The 15,696-nt window shown below is 34.5% G+C and overlaps 2 protein-coding genes across 3 annotated transcripts in view; both read left to right on the forward strand.

Annotated features, from left to right (window-relative positions):
- The window catches only part of LOC110780373 (DNA-directed RNA polymerase III subunit 2), a 42,022-nt gene extending 32,800 nt beyond the window's left edge, over positions 1-9,222 (forward strand). Inside the window, exons 32-40 of the mRNA XM_056840304.1 lie at positions 316-451; positions 537-667; positions 2,997-3,122; positions 3,201-3,256; positions 4,412-4,482; positions 6,528-6,612; positions 6,681-6,784; positions 8,412-8,540; positions 8,678-9,222. Of these exons, the coding sequence (XP_056696282.1) occupies positions 316-451; positions 537-667; positions 2,997-3,122; positions 3,201-3,256; positions 4,412-4,482; positions 6,528-6,612; positions 6,681-6,784; positions 8,412-8,540; positions 8,678-8,728 (889 nt within the window). The 3' untranslated portion in view covers positions 8,729-9,222. The remainder of the gene's footprint in view (positions 1-315; positions 452-536; positions 668-2,996; positions 3,123-3,200; positions 3,257-4,411; positions 4,483-6,527; positions 6,613-6,680; positions 6,785-8,411; positions 8,541-8,677) is intronic.
- A 1,752-nt stretch (positions 9,223-10,974) lies between these two features.
- The window catches only part of LOC130470332 (DNA-directed RNA polymerase III subunit 2-like), a 34,350-nt gene continuing 29,628 nt past the window's right edge, over positions 10,975-15,696 (forward strand). The window contains exons 1-3 of one of the 2 annotated variants that reach the window (XM_056840306.1): positions 10,975-11,512; positions 12,004-12,068; positions 14,239-14,302. The gene's annotated coding sequence lies outside the window, so the exon portion shown is untranslated. The remainder of the gene's footprint in view (positions 11,513-12,003; positions 12,069-14,238; positions 14,303-15,696) is intronic. The other variant, XM_056840305.1, reaches the window with a different exon arrangement.

Genomic DNA, 15,696 nt, shown 5'->3' on the forward strand with positions numbered 1-15,696 from the left:
CTTGTATGGCCTCTAGTTTCACTTTCTGTCTCTGTCCCAAAATGATGTGCGACTTGGTTAATGGTTCATTTTTTCAGAGAAACTATCTCCTGGAAATAAGTTTTGGATGGTTTAGGTATAGAGTGGTGAGCAAGCGCTTGGTTTTAATTTATCACTTGCTCTTCTTTCTCTTTACCCACTCTTAAATCTTCTTATGCCAAAATTTGTCCTATGTTAACTAAGTGGAGCATCATTATGGGACACCTAAAATGTGTAAGTAGTCTCTGGAGTCTGGTTATGGTAACATTCTGAAGTAACTTCGTATTGATCCTCCAGTCAATATAGGCCTACGCCTTTCAAACTAAGTGGTCTTGCTGGAGATAATTCAGTGATAGATCGAGTGGCACTCTTCTCTGACAAGAATAGTAATCTGTGTATAAATTTCATAATTCGCCAAACTCGTCGTCCAGAGGTAATTGCAATTATGCTCATCTTTTCAATACCATGAGTCCACATTAATTGGTCAATTTAAACAATTGACTCATTATGTGTTGCAGGTTGGCGACAAGTTTAGCAGCAGACATGGGCAGAAAGGTGTATGTGGTACCATTGTTCAGCAGGAGGATTTCGTTTTCTCTGAGCGTGGCATTTGTCCAGATCTGATTATGAATCCTCATGGGTTTCCAAGGTCTTCTTATGTGCTTTTTAACTTTTTATTTTATAATCACCTCTTAGATCAGTTGGATGCTGTTAATAATTGATACTAATTAACATAGCTTGATCACCATTAATAGCAGAAAATAGGGAAGAAGAGGATGATTTGATTAATAAACTGGTTTACAGCACAATTTAAAGGTACTCAAAATTTCAAGAGGCTTGATTGTCTCCCAATGAACTCTTAAAAGCTCACTAAATACTGATATTGAACATAACGTTCCCTCTCTAATATGCTCTATATGTAGTGATAAACTGCCTAACTTATTCCCCAAGCTACCAATAATTAAGATATCACCTAGAGTGCCCCTGCCCTTATATCAGTTCATTGCAATCATCTGGCTTAGTGCGATAGAGGACTTGCAGAAGTGTGAATAATGCTTCTGTCTCACTTTGCCCTATTTTTGTGTAGAAAGAGCCACAAGGGGTAGTGATGTAGACCAATGTATAAAAGGTTAAGGTGCGCCGAGGCGACAGGGGTTCTGCTGCACCTGGACACGCCTTTGGTGCACCTCAATTAAGTGAGGTGCACAATATAAAAATCTAAAAAATCGCGTTAGGTGCGCCTCTTTGAAGTGGCCTCGCTTGGGCAATAAACCTAGTGTGCCATTTTATTCACTGATGTAGATAAGATTCCATGTCCATTTCCGATGGAGCCAAACATTCATTTGTTCTTTTGGTTGTGGGATGTAATTGACTAAATCAAAATGGCTTTTAAAACCTCTTCGCTTCCTTTCCATGAAGTAGAAGATGGTCTTCCCGTAGTCCCGTTATCGCTTTGGGTCAATTGGAAACAACCTCTCTGCAATTGAAGGGGTAAGATTGCGTACACCAGACCCCCCCTTACCCCGCTTCTTGCGGGAGCCTATTTGAGGCAATGGGGTAATGATAATGATGAATGATGTAGATGGGATTCCACCTCCCATACCTAATTTTGCTTTTCACTTTGCCACCCTTCTAGCCTCCTAACAGGGCATCACTTGATCTTCTGCTTACATGCCCAATCCATCTTAAACGATTTTCCATCATCTTAAACTCAATCGGTGCAACCCCTACTTTCTTCCTAATAATCTCATTCCTCAAACGATCCTTTCTTGTATGCCCACACATCTTACGTAACATGCGCATCTCCGCCACATTCATCTTATGAGCATGACAATGTTTCACTGCCCAGCATTCCGTGACGTATAAAGACGACGGTCGAATTGCCTTGCGGTAAAATTTTTCCTTCAATCTTTGGGTCATTCCTGGATCACATAGGAACCCCATGATACTTTTCCACTTCAACCAACCTGCTTTGATTCTATGAGCCACATCACCATCCGATTCCCATCCTTCTCGATAATAAATCCTAAATAACGGAACATTTCAGAGCCTTGGACAATTTTCCCATCTAAGGTAATCGCCCCTGTCTCTCTGTCTTGGACTCCATCAAACTTACACTCCATATATTCCGTCTTGCTTCTACTCAGCCTAAAACCCCGAGATTCCAAAGTTTTTCTCCGTAACTCCAACTTACTCCACTCCTTTTGTTTCATCAATCAATACAATATCATCTCCAAACATCATGCGCCAGGGTATACCATCTTGAATTGACCTTGTCAAATTCGTCCATGACTATAGTAAAATCATGAAAGTTTTCACAAAATAGCAGAGTCGGACACTAGTCACACTAGGAAATGTACCCAAGTCTGAGTAACATAGTTGTTGAGCACCTAACTTTTCTGATATGGCCGTGGAGGGATCATTTGTATGCAACTTCAGGAGTACGTGCTTTCACTAACTATCTTTTCTTATTTTTTATCAGTATTAGTTCTTTTTTCTATCATGTCTCTTCTTTATACATTACCCCATTTTATAAATGTCGACATTTTTATTCTTTTCCGTGATTGTCATTGTAAGAGGAATCCTTTTGATCAGGAGATGAGGAACAACAAATGTTTATATTTTCTTCACTTAATCTGTAGCATTTCCTTTGTCAAGAACTTGCTAGAGTTCCCAAGTCCTCAGAATACCTTTTGATTAGGAGATAAGGGAGCTACAAATCTATTTTTGTATTTATGCATATCTTGAATGTATATGGTGCACTTGGGAAAATAATGCATTAACATCTTTGTTGGAGAGCATGGACATAAATGTTCTATGGTACAAATTTTAGTTTTTCTATTGTCTTTCATGTCATGCTATATTAGGGTGACAGATGTTCCAAGTCTCTTACTATACATGTATAGACGGGCATCTTATGCATATTGGATGTATTATATATTGAATGTAATATGCCGATATGATTTTGTTTTATTCAGTCGAATGACTGTGGGGAAGATGATCGAGCTTCTGGGAGGTAAAGCTGGAGTTTCATGTGGCAGATTCCATTATGGAAGTGCCTTTGGAGAACCAAGTGGCCATGCCGACAAAGTTGAAGATATAAGGTTTTGAAAACTCGTTAAATGATAATTGTTTCTGTTTTCCCAAGATGTCTTCTGAATGCAGTTCTTGCTTTTTCACAGTGAGACCTTGGTGAAGCATGGATTCAGCTACAATGGCAAAGATTTCCTTTATTCAGGTTTTCATTGCCCTTTAAACCATTTTCACTTTGAGATATGCATTTCTGATTCTTCCTCGTTGTCAACAATGTGCTTATATTTTGTCAAGTATTTTCTTTTAGCCAATTCTATGATCGTCTTCTTTATTGGGAAATTCTCTATGGATAGCATCATACTTTTGCAAATTCTCATTGGTAACAAAATGTTTGCCACTTTCTCTAAAGTAGCATTATTAATCTAAGTTTTCTCTAATCTAACATTATTTCACTACATTTGGCTTAATTAACCAATCTACTACCAAGTATGGTTAATTATCAAATTTCTAATATGATTTAGTTAGTTTATGTTTTAGGCGTTTGTTTAATCTGATTGTAATTACTGTTTCATCATTTTTGTTCCCTTTCGTGATTGGATTTTGGGACGAGGATAATTAGTTAGGATTTATCCTATCTTAGAGTTTTTTGTAACAAGTGCGTACGATTTCAATGGAAAACAGTCTCTGTAACTGACATTTTTATATATCATCATAAAATTACAGAAATAAGTTGCTTCGAGTGTCAGAAACTCAAACATCATCATACTAGTAATGGCAGTTGCATACCTTGAACTTTACCCACTTATCCACCATTGTTCACCGGCCCAAAAAAAAAAAAAGAACAGATGAAGGGGGTGAGAATAAAAAATAACCAAGAAGACAAAGGGGGAAAATGAGGGGCTGTTATGATTTTGATTATAAGAGCCTTTGGAGGCGGAATTGGTGATTAATGTTTTGGAGGAAAATGACTCAAATGAGTTACCATGGTTAACTTTTATTAGATTAATTAGGCGAAATTAGTGAAATAATGTTAGATTAGAGAGAACTTACATTACTAATGCTATTATAGGGAAAGTTGCAAATACCAATGAGAATTTGCAAAAATATGATGCTACCATAGAGAATTTCCCTTCTTTATTTAGTCCAAGTGTTGAGATAAATTTTCATTACCTCTCTTACATCTGTTTTGGAAAATATCTTTGATGTTCTCCAAGAACTGGACTAAATAGGTAAATATTATGTCTAACACAATTGTAATCTCTCAATATTGAGTTTTCACTTACATCCAACGAGGACTCTGCTGCCTCCGGTCCATGAGTAACATGTCTGCAAATTTTTAATTATACTGCTTTTCCTTCAGGCATAACTGGAGAACCACTTCAAGCATATATATTCATGGGGCCAATTTACTACCAGAAATTAAAACACATGGTGAGATTATGTGAACATTTTGACAACTATTTACTGTGAATGCAATCTAATTCACAGCTTAAACTGTCTGCTGCCCCAACCCCTTTGATACACTTTATTTCGATGTTCTCCATGAAATGGAGGCTTAAAGTCTAATTATGATGCCTGGCATCAGGGTTACTTACATTGAGCTTTCTTAATGAAGGGGATAAAATACGGAGTAGGGTTGTGAAATAGTTGGTTGCAGTAAATAAGATTGTTTGGGGTATTAATATTAGATGCAGGTCGGTTTTGTGCTATTACATCGTTGCTTTGGTTTGAGCGGAATGATAGAGTTTATTGTTGCTGGTTGGTTCTTTGGCTTATCTTTGGGCTCACACTCTTGTGGTTTAACCTGGTGTCCCTCTCTTACTTAAATGCATGATGCAGTTTTTCTTTCTTACTTGAGTTTGAGGGACTCTGCCACTCTGGTTCCCCTCATTGCAGTTTTCTTATCTGTTCTAAGTTCAATTACTCTAAGTTCAATTACTGAATATTACTCCTAGTAGTATGTACCTAATGATACTCCCGCGTCAAATAAATGTGATAAGCATAAAAATAAATAACGTAAGCATAAAAAATAACATGAAATCCGGTTAGAACTTAGAACGTATAAACAGATCTGAAATAAAATTAAAATCATAATCACGCCATTTCTTTACTTTCTCTCTCCTCTCCATTTTCTCTCCCGGTTTCACTTTCTCTGTGAGAATCACCATTTTTATTTTTCGTAATCTCTCCATTTTTCTCTCATATCTGCTTTCTCTCTCTTCTCCACTTGTTGCAAAAATTCAATTGATTCTATTAAAGTTATAATTCTTGTTTCAATGATTCCAAATGGAAGGAAGAAAAAAAAACAAAAATACGCAACAAAATTAAACGTAAAGATTATATTATGTTGCTTTATCATATATTTAATAAACACATTCATGGATTTAACATGTTAGATTAATTAAAAGTACATTTTTTTTATATACTAAAATTGTTTACTATTTTATTATTTTCCATTCAAATCATGTTAGTTTTCACTACACTCGTGTTTTTTTATTAGTAAACGTGTTATTTTTTTACTCATGCAATGTTATTTTATTTAACTCCTATTTTACTTATTAAAAAAATTACCAAACAAGAGAACATGTAAGAAAAACAAAAAATAGTACTCTCTCCGTCCCATTTTATAGTCCCGTTTGACCATTTTCATGGGTTTTAAAAAAAAGTTGAATATAGTACATTGAAAAGTGAAATATAGGACATTGGTAATTGATATGTATGGGAAAGGGGAATATAGTACATTGAAAAGTGGAATATAGTATATAGGGAATTGTAATATAGTACATGTTTTGTTTTGTTGTGTTTTCAATGCATTTTTAATTAATATAGTACATGAAAAAGTGGGAAATTTAATTGCCAAAAATTGAAACTGGACTATAATTTTGGGATCCCCGAATAGAAACAAGACTATAAAAATGGGACGGAGGGAGTACATTACAACAATTGAAATTATTCTCAAAACTACATTTTATTCCATTAATTCAGAATTGCTACGAATTTGCTACATAAGCTGTTTAAAATTTAGAGACAAAACACTTTTAAAACCTATGTTATTTTTCTAGACTTATGTTGTTTTCCTATAAATATATGTTATTTTCTCCTTCATGTTATTTTTTATAAAGCTAATGTTATTTTTTTTTTTATCAAAAGCCCAAAGCACATCGTTTGTATGGGGAGTACCAGGAGACTCCCGAGAGTACCTAACAATTTGCGTTCTCCGTTCTAACCCATACCCCCCACCCCCCTTGGAAAAAATAGAATAGAGTATTGTTTATTGTTTTATTTGCTTGACCATACATCTAGGTGTATTCTATTCAGGATGTTTTCTTCCTTCATAGATCTTTGTTGGATACTATTTTCCAGAAGTGAAGTTGGTTCTCAAGATCAATTCCAGTTGCTTGTGGCGTTTTCTCGTGGTATAACAAAAATCCTTGTATTTCTCTTCTTCTAACTGTTCCATCTTTCTTGATACACAGGTCTTGGATAAAATGCATGCACGAGGCTTCGGTCCTCGTGCTATCTTAACTAGGCAGCCAACTGAGGGGAAGGCTAGAAATGGAGGTACTAATCTGACTGATCTGTATAAACTGCAAAAAGTTTATTTTCCTTGACACTACATTTTTGTTCAGGATTAAGGGTTGGTGAAATGGAGCGTGATTGTTTGATAGCTTATGGTGCTAGCAATTTGATTTATGAACGCTTGATGATCTCAAGTGACCCCTTTCAAGTTCAGGCAAGTGCATGTTTTACTTTGTATACCGTATCTTTTTCATGTTCCTCTCTCTCCTAGTAACAGTTGGATTCTATCTTACGTTCTTTTTCATGTTCTTCTCTCTCCTAGTTACAGTTGGATGCTATCTTGTTAGCCTATGGTGTAGTAATATTGTGAGGGAACTATCTTAGTTCCAAATTCTTGCTTCGTGCATGGACAAAGCATAGCTCTCCTCTTGCATGTTCCTAAATATACTCTAAGTTTTGAGACTTAGTGGCTTCCATATATTGACTGTAATATCAAAACAACATTGTGTGATTGAAAAGCTTAAACAAGTACTTTTAGGACTTCGGAAGGCATGACATATTTGTGTAGCATCGATGTCTTTGTGGGGCACATATTTGTCTGCCTTGTTTCAAGGAATGATCCTTCTTAGAATTTTTTTGGGACTGATAGCACATGCATGGAGAAATTGGTGATACTCTTGCAGGCACTATGCCCAGAAATTGGGACTTGAAAATTCAAGGAACGATCCTTCTTAGAACAAGAGTAATAAAATATTGTAAGTTAAGTCTGTTAATGTGACCACAATTTATTGTCTTATCTGCTTTTCAGTTTGCTAACTTGTCTTGTGATATATTGCCACTCATGCCTAGGCTCCTGAACTCTCCTTGCTTAGGTGCATCATGAGCCTTTTGAATTACTGAACCAGACCAAATGTAAATCTCCCGTCGGATTTTTTTGCTACATCTATACAAGTGTTAAAATGACTCATCTGCTTTGTTGAGTACCCTTCCACATACCTATGTTACACTGAACACCAAAAACCTCAATCTATCAGTTTTAGCCTTTTAGGTATGTGGGGAAAATCAGAATACCAATATCTATACCTTAAATAGAAAATGAAGTTTGGCACAGCTTTTTGCTATCAACAGAAGATTATGTTGCAATCATCTGGCAAGATTAAGCTGGCTAACAGCTTAAGCTCCTCCCTTTCCATCCAATAACTCTTCCATGATGTCTTTTACTCTTTTATATCAATGGTAACAAGGTGCAACTTCTTTGCAATTGCAATACTTAGTGTTTTTCCCTCTCCCTCATGGATCATGGTTGCCAAAGTCCTTGTTGGGAACGATTTGGTCACAACAATGTTGCCTGTCCTGGAAAAGGCTGCTATTCAGAAAATGTATTTAGCTAAAATTTTTGAAAGAGGGTTGTTCTGAAATTGTGACTAGGAGAGTCCTTTGTTTTTAGTCTTAATCAATGAGAACACGGTATCCACGTGCAATGTAGAAATCAGCTGTCTGGAAAAGGCTGCTATTCAGAAAATGTATTTAGCTAAAATTTTTGAAAGAGGGTTGTTCTGAAATTGTGACTAGGAGAGTCCTTTGTTTTTAGTCTTAATCAATGAGAACACGGTATCCACGTGCAATGTAGAAATCAGCTGTCTTTTATTTTGTATAGTTTGCTTCTTGAAGTACTCAGTAAATTGCGATTGTTCTCAAAAAAAAGAAAGCCCCACAGAAATAGATAGTTAAAATTTTATTTTGATTTTACTTTATATAAATTGGAATAATTCCAAAGTCGGTTGTTACCAGGATTTCATTGATACATTTCTACTGACTCTCATGTACCTTATTCTCTGCAGGTTTGTAGATTATGCGGATTGTTGGGGTACTACAACCATAAACTGAAGGCTGGTATTTGTAGTTCTTGTAAAAATGGGGATAATATATCTACCATGAAATTGCCGTATGCTTGCAAGCTCTTGTTTCAGGTATATTTCACTCTTCCATTCCCTCGTGCCCCAAAAATAATAAATTAAAAAGAAATCCTGAGTCGTCTTGATATTTGTAACTATGCTTTCTTCTACTAGTTTATGTTTGACAAATTATATGCTCCTCTCCTTCGCAGGAACTCCAGTCAATGAACATTGTTCCTCGTTTGAAGTTGGCTGATGTTTGATTCATTTAGTGTTTATGAAAAGGCTTGTTGTTTGAGATGCAACATCGTGATGATATTGACAAGGCATTTAGGCATATTTCCACCAGATAATTGTGCGGGTTTTAATGGACAAAAGAAACGTAACAAAGTGCAGGAAAATGGTGGATATTATGGAATGGTGTTTGAATGTTGACCTAGGTCATCAATCTTGGGAATTGGGGAGCCATTTTTGAAGATCAAATGATGCCTGCTCATGAGAGTAAAGAGAGCAAGGACTCAAGTAACACAACGGCTCCTGTTTGCTACTACGTGTTACTTGGGGGTTGGTGCGTTCGTGTTGGACAGGGTTGAGTAGACTATTTTTTTTTTTACCAATGACCGTATGATAGTTTGTGGAAACGGATTTTGAAGTAATTGTACATGTATACTAGTTTGTGCCCATTGCTAATGCACGGATATTTATAAAATTAAAAAGCTAATAAAAAAAAGCAGTAATTTTAGTTTCTTCTTTATCATATTACTAGATTTTAGCCCGTGCGATGCATGGTTTCTATTAAATTGTTATGTTAAAATAAAACTCCTATGTATATACCAATTTTTATATTTCCTCCGTATTTATTTAAGGGATACACTTGTCTTTTCCGGCCGTATTTATTTAAGAGATACATTTTCCATTTTTGGTAAACTTATCAACCCCACCATCTAATTAAATAATAAATCTAATTTACTCTATGACCCACCATCCTATTAAACAAATAATTTCATTAACTCACCCCACTGCTCACCCACCAAAATGACATTGTCTCCATTTGTTTAATTATTAAAATATCTATCCGGCCCCACTTGCTTTATTATTTTATTTCATTCAATTATTTTTCTTAATACCCGTGCCCAGCCAAGTGTATCTCTTAAATAAATACGGAGGGAGTACTTAGTATTAGATTAAGCTAGTTTTTCATTTTAGATTTTTTTTTTCTTTTTTAATTATGAGAGTGTTTGTTTATGGATGAAATTATGTATGCGTAATATTAATAATTAATTAATATAAATATCTACGTGCCACTTAATTATTTATCTACGTGGCACCCGACTTTTTAATTCAAATTAATTTTGAAATCTTATTTTTCATTGGCAGAAACCATTAGATTTCCTATGTGGCGCTCTAATATTGGATTAATATTTTATTTTGAATTGAATTTTATTTCTTTTATTTTAGATTAGTGTTTGATTTTTGATAAATTTTATTTTAGATTTATTTTTTAATTATCAGAGTTTTTGATTTTAGATGGAGTTGTATATATTAGTAAGTAATTAATTAAAATATCTACGTGGCACTAATTAATTATCTACATGGCAATCAATTTTTTAATTCAAAATAAATCAGAAATCTTATTTTTCATTGGCCGAAACCATTAATAATTCTACGTGGTGCTCTAATAATTCAGCAAATATGCCCATTGGATTAATGTTTGATTTTAAATTGAATTTTATTTATTTTATTTTAGATTAATCTCCATCACCCTCATTCATTTTAGAACACAGATTAAGACTATCAGCAAAAGTAAACACAATATCATCGAAAGTAAACACAACATTGACAAAAAGTAAACAAAAAATTAGCAAAAGTAAACACAACATCAACAAACGAATAAGATTAGAAAACCTAATTTAACTTGTTCAAAAATAGCTGATTTTGATCTCGATTTTACAGTGTCGCACAAAAATCTGAATTAGTTTCCCCAACTTAAACAGTTAGTCTTTGATTTCGCCCCAAAACGTTGACGAACCCCTAAATTGAAGATGGAAATACATGTAAAACGTTAGAAATTTTGAATTTGCGAAGAAATCAACTGTAATTGCAGCTTTTAGTTGACAGATTATAACTAAATTTGAGACAAATGTTTCGGAAATTCGAAGAAAACTGGAGCGCGTAGAAATCTCATATTTTTAGAGAGAGAAACAGTCATAACAGTAGTTTTTTTGGGGAGAGAAAGAAGTCAGCATGTTTTGGAGGATTTAGATTAGATTGAATCTCAGCCGTTCGTTTCATCTCAATCTAACGGTTGTTAGAGGTTCTCATTATAGTAGAGGTTCTCATCTTAAGGAAGGTTCTCACCAGAACCTGGTCCTATATACATATATATATACATATATATGTATATATACATATATATATACATATATATATATATATATATATATATATATATATAAACATACTTTGAAAATGATTTGAAATATGGAAACACTTTTGGATTTGAAAAATACTTCTAATCGGGTTTGGACTAAAACACTCCAAAATTGAAAAAAGAATTCTAATCCTAGCCCAATTATTAAATCCCACAAAGTACATAAACCCCAAAGATAACCCATACAATTAATTCTCTCTCCTTCTTCACTCAAGACCCACAACATTTTTTTTCTTTCTCTTCCTCTTTCACGTAATTCCTTCTTCTCTTCTTTCTCTTTCACGTGCATCCCTTTCCTCCTCTTTTCTTTTCTCTCGAACACCAGCCACCACCACCTAATCCACGTTGTTGATGCGCCACCCCCTTGCCGCGCCACCGCTGTCCACCGCCCGCACTAGCCGTCGTTGTTTCCCAGTCAGGTCGGCACCCTTCTTCCTCCCCCTCGTTCTTTCCATCTCTTTTTCCTCCTCTTTACTCCCTGTGCAAGTCAGCCACCACCACCACCAGCGCACGCCACCACCTCTGCGCCACCCGCCGCACCGTGCCACCAGCCGTCGACCGCCCTGCTGCTGCGCCTCCCTGCCCGCCGGCCAGTACTTCTCCCCCTCTTTTTTTGGTTATTTCTTAAACCCTTAAACTAATTAATTTTTTAATTATATAATTCGTGTTTTATAGTTTTTATGATTTAATTGTGAATTTCAGATTACATGTTGTGCATAATTAAGTTATTAATTTCTAGATTCTATAATTTGATTGAAATAAGGCTTTAATTATTAAAGCATGCATTTTTAAGGTTTTAATAGTTTTAAAATCATGGTAGGATGACTATAAGTTATTAAACTTATTATTTTTATGATTTTAAGCATGTTGGATATATTTTGGAGTAGTTTGAAGTTATTTTATATTGCTGAAAATTGTAAATGGCATATTTTATTGGAGTTTATGGTGATTTGTGATCATTAGTGTAGTAATCACTATGCTGGGAGGCTTAGTAATTAAGTTTGGACATTGGAGAATGGTCTAAATATGTTTAGAAGGGTTTGAAGTACCGTAATGTTGCTGTAAATTCATGGAGATTTGATAGGAATTTATATTGATTGTTTTTAGGTGGAGAATTAGCTATAGGCGACTTTTGAGATTGTGAAAGTGGCCTCCCAATTTGTTTACACAAGGTACGTACATACCTATGTGTTTGTGGATGTGGTACTATGAGTAGAAACCATGTTGAATTTATTCATGAACTTGACTATGTGGAAAATTGCATGTTGATGCCTTTGAATAAACATGTTGAGCATGAGAATTATATTATGAGATTTATATTATGTTGGCGTGATTGATTTATGCAAGAATGTTGGTTGGGAACTTATATTATTTATATATTGGCATGGATCATGATTGATCGTTGTTGTGATCCCCCGTAAATTTAAAAGTTTATTATTATATTTTAACATATAGTTAATTATATTTAAATGAAATTGGTGAATTTTAGTAATACATATTTAACGTATATTAATTTTATTTAAATGTATTTTAAATATTTAAATGATTTGAAATCAAACATTTTTAGAATCATAATTCAAAAAGATTTGAAACATAGAGACATTTCAGTTTTGGAAAAGTATTTCTAATCGGGTTTGAACTCAAACACTCTCAAATTGGAAAGGGAATCCTAATCCTAACCCAATTATTAAATCCCACAAAGTAAATAAACCCCCTAAACCCCAAAGTTTACCCACACAACAAATTCTCTCTCCTCACTCCTCTCAAGTTCACGTGAAAACCTCCCTCCTACTTTCTGTTCTTCTCCTCCCTCTTTCACGACACTTTGCTACTCCCTCTTCTTGCTGTAGCCACCGTCGACCAGCCACCACCCTTACTGCATCGCCGCCGCCGACCAACCAGCACAAGTCGGTGCCCTTCTTCATCTATTTCCCTCGCCCGTGGAACCCTTTCCTCTTCGTTTCTTTCCTGCTCGCTCGCGCCGCCCAGCCGCACGACCACCTGCCGCCTCCAGCCGCGTCGCCCAGCCCCACAACCACCTGCACGCTGCCGTGCCACGCCTATCCACCGGCCAACCTCCCTCCTCTCTTGTTTTTGGTTAATTCTTAAACCCTAAACTAATTAATATTTTAATTACGTTTTATTAATCCAATTCATATTTTCTTGAATTAAATTTATAATTTTTATGATTAAATTATGAATTTCAGATTACATGTTTTGTATAACTAAATTATTAATTTTCAGATTCTACGAGTTGATTGAAATAAGGGTTTTAAATTATTAAAGCATGAATTTTTAAGGTTTTAATAGTTTTAAATCATGGTAGGATGATTATAGATTATTAAAGTTATTGTTTTTATGATTTTAAGCATCTATTACTATATACTAAAAGAGACACCAGGAATGACACGTGCCATTTCCTGGTGCGATTTTTTCTCGCCAAAATATTTTTTTTATTTTTTTGCTTTAAAATAAATAAATTACATTACGTCTTTTTAGGAAACTAAGATAAAAATATTTTTTAACTACCATAGATGTGTACTGCATAATATATTATTGGAGGAAAGCGAAATCAATATTATTTTTTTCTTTATGATATAATTTTATTCATGTATTTTTATTACTTTTTAATCTGATAAGAAATATAAAAAATATTGATAAATGAACTTCTAATGTTAATCTACTATTAATTATATAATACATGGTAACTGTTAAGTAAGAATGTTAATTAAAATAATAATACATGGTAAGTAGACTAACATATAAGTTTATTTATCAAGATTTTACTCAATTCAAAATATGTTGTATTTGACTAACTCGCTTATGCTCAGATCTTTTCGAAAATTAGTCTTGAGTCATTTGGGTTTGGTTAACGTTGTTAGATCGTTCTACATACAAGTAAACGACTATAATTTTTAACTTTGCATAGTAATATGGAAATTTAGTTCATTTGAATTTTTTTTACACAACTTTGAATTTATACTTTTTCATATATCCTTTTTACTCTCATGTTTTCCTAATATCACAAGTCTTTTAGTTACTATTAAAATAATAAATTGTTTTAGTAGTAGTCGTGCGTTGCACGGGCCCTAAACTAGTGTTGAATATATTTTGGAGTAGTTTTAAATTATCTTATATTGCTGGAAATTTATAAAGGCAATGTTTATTGGAGTTTATGATGATTTGTGACCATTAGTGTAGTAATCACTATGCTAGGAGGTTTAGTGATTAAGTTTTGATATTGGGGAATGTTCTAAATATGTTTAGGAAGGGTTTTGAATTACTCTAATGTTGTTGTAAATTCAAGGAGAATTGATATGAATTTGTATTGGTTGTTTTTAGGTGGGGAATTCTCCGTAGGCGACTTTTGAGTTGTTATAGTGGCCTCGCTATTTGTTTACGCAAGGTACGTACATACCTATGTGATTGATGGAATTAGTATCATGTATAGAAACTATGTTAAACCTCTATGTTTACTATTATGTTGGATATTGCATGATGGATGTGGATTGCAAATTTGTTAAGTATGGAATTTATATTATTGAGAATTATATTATGTTTATATGGAGGATTGGTGCAAGCATGTTGGTTGGGAACTTTATATTATTAATTCACATGGGGAAATTATTATATATATATATGTTAGTATTTTTTTTGCTAAGCAAGTGAGAATAATATTAAAGCTCAAACAATTACAATCTAGAACAACTTCAAGAGAAATAAACCAACTAGGTTGGACCATTTCAACAAGAAGCTAGCAAACACATCACACCAACTAGGCTTACAAAGCTTACAAATTCACAAACCAACTACTATCACTTCTGTTTACATATTTAGGCAAATCTGCCTGTATTCTACTCTTCACATTTTGCTTCAGAGTACCAATTGTAGTCTTAACAGCAGGAATGGAATACTCCCACAAACTTGTATTCCTACATCTCCATATCAGATACACCATTGCCACTATTGCTGCATAATACACCCGCTTCCTGAATTTAGTGAGTCTGCCATGCTTGATACTTTTGTATAGATGGTGCAAATCATCAGCAGTAGTGTTGATCCCCAACCATGCCTTCATTTCCACCAGGAATAGCCTGCTGTAATAGCACTCAAAGAAGAGATGATGATGATTCTCATCACCCTGACCACAAATTAAGAAACTTGCAGAGTTATGTACTGATGCCAATTTTAGCCAGCTTGGCTGTAGTTTGCAATATGGATTGAATTGCAAGGATAAGAGATAAACCTATGCTTTGGGGGTGTTAAGCCTATTCCACACTAATTTATCCCAATGAACCTTAGGTCTGCTACTGACAGGCTAAAGTCGTATCACCTAATCAAAAATAACCTAAGTCCACTAGCTAGGCAGCAAGGGAAGTTAGGATCGAATCCACAGGGAAACAATGTTCTTTCTACTATTAATCAATCAGACTAGACTATTGGGAACAAGAGTTGGTTTGATGGTTTGCTAAAACTACTACGATAATTAAACGAATAAGAATCAATAAACTAAGGAATCTAGGGTGTAGGTTCACCAACAAATAACAATCCAGGACAATAAACAATCGCGATAATCAACAAGGTAATTAATTAGACTAGCATGCTCTCTCGAATCGATACTAATCATAGACTTAGAATTAACGGGATCTCGCTACGTATTAATCCTAATTTCACCTATTGACACAAGCCTAAACATCAAATTGTATCTCTCGAATCTTAACTTGATATTGCATAACTACCACAATTAAACCTGCGCAAATCTAATTGTATAGTGAAATAAACCAATCAATAGGAATTAAT

Source organism: Spinacia oleracea, chromosome 3, assembly GCF_020520425.1.
Source record: "Spinacia oleracea cultivar Varoflay chromosome 3, BTI_SOV_V1, whole genome shotgun sequence".
Classification (NCBI taxonomy): domain Eukaryota; kingdom Viridiplantae; phylum Streptophyta; class Magnoliopsida; order Caryophyllales; family Amaranthaceae; genus Spinacia; species Spinacia oleracea.